Raw genomic sequence first — 2,929 nt, 5'->3', positions numbered from 1 at the left:
ATCATGAATAAGAATAACTAAATAAGTTGATTGACATAATGTCCAATTAACAAATTTAAATTCAAATTCCAACCCATATATCCAAAGTGATCTAATTTGCTAAATATTTTATATTTAACCAAATTTAAAACTTTATAAGTTTTGCAAGTCACTCACTTTGGACCTCCATTTCTCATTCAACACAACTCTGATTTTGACAACCAAATACACTAACTCATAGTGTTCACGGTGACGATTGCATCGTGCCCAAGTTCCGGTTCTTCCGACAGACGTCTCCGTCGAAAAACCCATCGGAAAATTGGTCCACACCACTTTGTCAAAAACGAGTTCCAACAACTTAAACTCTATCCACAACCCCTAAATACTAAACAATACCCTAACTCCAATCTATAACTACTAAATCCTAAACCTTAAACTCAAACATAACATATATGATATTTTGTAATGTTTGGTTTTTATGTATAAAACATACTACATACCCTTCATAAACAATATAGAAAATAGTCTATTCAATTTACATTAGACTTTGAGTTCCATTGTAAAGACTTTGAGCTCCATTGTAAAGACTTTGAGCTCCAATGTAAAATAGTAGGAGAAAAAAAAAAGAATCTTTATTAATGAAAAAAATGTCCATGAACTAGACTCCTAACATTTGTCCAGCATTCGAACAAAATAAATTTCATATCACAACCAATTATACAAAATAGCAGAGAAAAAAATTATCAAATTTGAAGACAAGGCACATTGTTCCATTTTTATAAAATAGAACACTATATCTGAAAGATTATAGTGACCTTACATAAATAGTTGCACTAAATAACACATACTAAACTATAATTCATTTCACCGAATATAGTATAGTAGCGAGTTCGCCTTCTTCACCTCCTTCTCTTTTTCAGACATGACGATACACACATTCTAGTTTTAAAATATATAAGAGACAGCAAAAACAAATGGAGACGAAACCAACCATCATTGGTGATAATCAATCGGAAAATCTTATTGCTAGTATCAGTGACCATATAGCAAAGAAAATCAACGATGAGATAAGAGAGTGTAACATCAGCAATGGAGATTAAGAAGAAGTCGCATTTCAATTTCCGTTTTATTCGACCCTAGATGTGAAGAAATTTATCAAGAATCTTATTGATTAAGAGATTTTTATGAGATGAACAAAAAAAAAAAAGGTTGAAGAGGTTGAGCCAATAGATGTAAATATCACGGTCCACTTTATTTTTAATTAGTTAATTGGTTGATTATTAATTGTTTGAACGTTGTAGAATACAATTTTCCTTAATTGTATGAGATATGATGCAATATCGTACAAGTCACTTTAACCTGCTGCAGTAGACAACTCCTGAACAAGCGCGGGGTCATAGTTGTTAGAGCATTATTATCCCAAAACTCCTTAAAGGTCTCTTAATTAATTTTTAATAGTTTTTAAAATGTAAAAGTGAGTTAAGAGACTTAGAAATAGATTTGAACATTTAAGTGGTTTATTGCAAATCTCTTAATTATGGTTCTTAAAAATACCCACTCAAATCAAGCAGCTCAAGGTTTGTGTAGCTTGAGGAAAAAAGTTCAGATATAGGATTCATCTTCCCAAATACAGAACATAACATTTGACGGTTCAGATATAGGATTCATCTTCCCAAATACAGAACATAACATTTGACGGTTCAGATATAGGATTCATCTTCCCAAATTGTGGATGAGGGAAAAAAGTGAAATTCAATTACCATCTTCGAGAGAGAATGAAGATCTGAAAGCCAGAGAGTGGAGAGGCTTGTTGAAGTAAAGGAAAATCCTCTCAAGTTGGAACACCCTTCCATCTTAAGGCTTGTAAGTCCGTGTTTATTAGAAACAAAGCGACCCAGCTCATCCCTATACACACAACAACAACAAAAACAATTAAAAACATATCCAGAGAAGAGCAAACAGCTATTGTAAATACATCCTCTAAGAAAAAGTCTATTATGCATCACAAGCAAAATAACTGCTTAATACAAATGAAATTAGGTCAAACACCACCAAAATCTCAATATTCATGGCAAGAACCCACGGTTTCCATTTTGTGAGTGCATCATAGAGATTTAGTAGCCTAGCCCTAGTGTAGCATAGTAAATAAGACAACTACAGACAGATTCATAGAAGAGCAAGCAACTGTCTTTATCAATTAAAACACAAATCAAATCAGAATCATCAAATGCGAACATCACCCAAACTCTGTATATACATGGCATGAACCCACAATTTCCATTTTCTGACTGCAGCATAGAGATTAAGTGGACTAATCCTAGTGTAGCATAGCATTAAGAACAATCGAAAACAGGTCCAAATTTTTCATATGTTCTAATCAAATCATCTTTTGAAGGCAGGGTAGAACCAAAACCAGACTTGATAATTAGCTCAACACCTGAATATTGCTTCACATCAACTACTACTTCCTTCTTCACTTCAAGCTGTTTATCAATCATCTTTCTCAAGAAAGAGGAAATCAGATGAAGAAGAAAAAACACTTACTGGATCAGCACACGAGCTTAAACTAAGACATAGAACATCTATAAACCAAGCTGGAGATAAACAAAGAGCAAAACCGACGAACCTGAACAACTGCCATGATGGTCTTAGTGACAACAGCAGCAGCTCTCTCAGTGTAATGCCCTCTCGCCACAATCCTATCAAACAACTCAACACCTTCACAAAGCTCCATAACCAAATGCACAGCATGCTCATCCTCATAAGTCTCCTTCAAAGTAACAACGTTGGGATGCTCAGGCATATGCCTCATGATCTCGACTTCTCTCCTAACATCCTCTATATCTACAGCTTGTATTTCTGCGAGATCTTGCGTCCTGTTGGATCCGTTAGCACGATAAGCTTGAGAGATTTTATCTTTCCTCCTCCGTTATTGCCGTGGTGGAGACCG

General features: G+C 34.6%; 1 protein-coding gene across 5 annotated transcripts in view; it reads right to left on the bottom strand.

The window, feature by feature from the left end:
• Positions 1-1,474: 1,474 nt before the first annotated feature.
• Positions 1,475-2,929, bottom strand: part of LOC106319717 (calcium-dependent protein kinase 32-like) — a 3,088-nt gene continuing 1,633 nt past the window's right edge. For 2 of the 5 annotated variants that reach the window (XM_013758101.1, XM_013758102.1), the window contains 2 exons: positions 2,606-2,919; positions 2,185-2,477 (listed from right to left, as the gene is read on the bottom strand). In XM_013758101.1, the coding sequence (XP_013613555.1) occupies positions 2,313-2,477; positions 2,606-2,791 (351 nt within the window). In that variant the 5' untranslated portion in view covers positions 2,792-2,919 and the 3' untranslated portion in view covers positions 2,185-2,312. The other 3 variants (XR_001265535.1, XR_001265536.1, XM_013758100.1) reach the window with 3 other exon arrangements.

The sequence above is a fragment of the Brassica oleracea genome, unplaced genomic scaffold (genome assembly GCF_000695525.1).
Source record: "Brassica oleracea var. oleracea cultivar TO1000 unplaced genomic scaffold, BOL UnpScaffold00579, whole genome shotgun sequence".
NCBI classification, from domain to species: domain Eukaryota; kingdom Viridiplantae; phylum Streptophyta; class Magnoliopsida; order Brassicales; family Brassicaceae; genus Brassica; species Brassica oleracea.
This window is presented reverse-complemented; position numbering and strand designations above follow the sequence as displayed.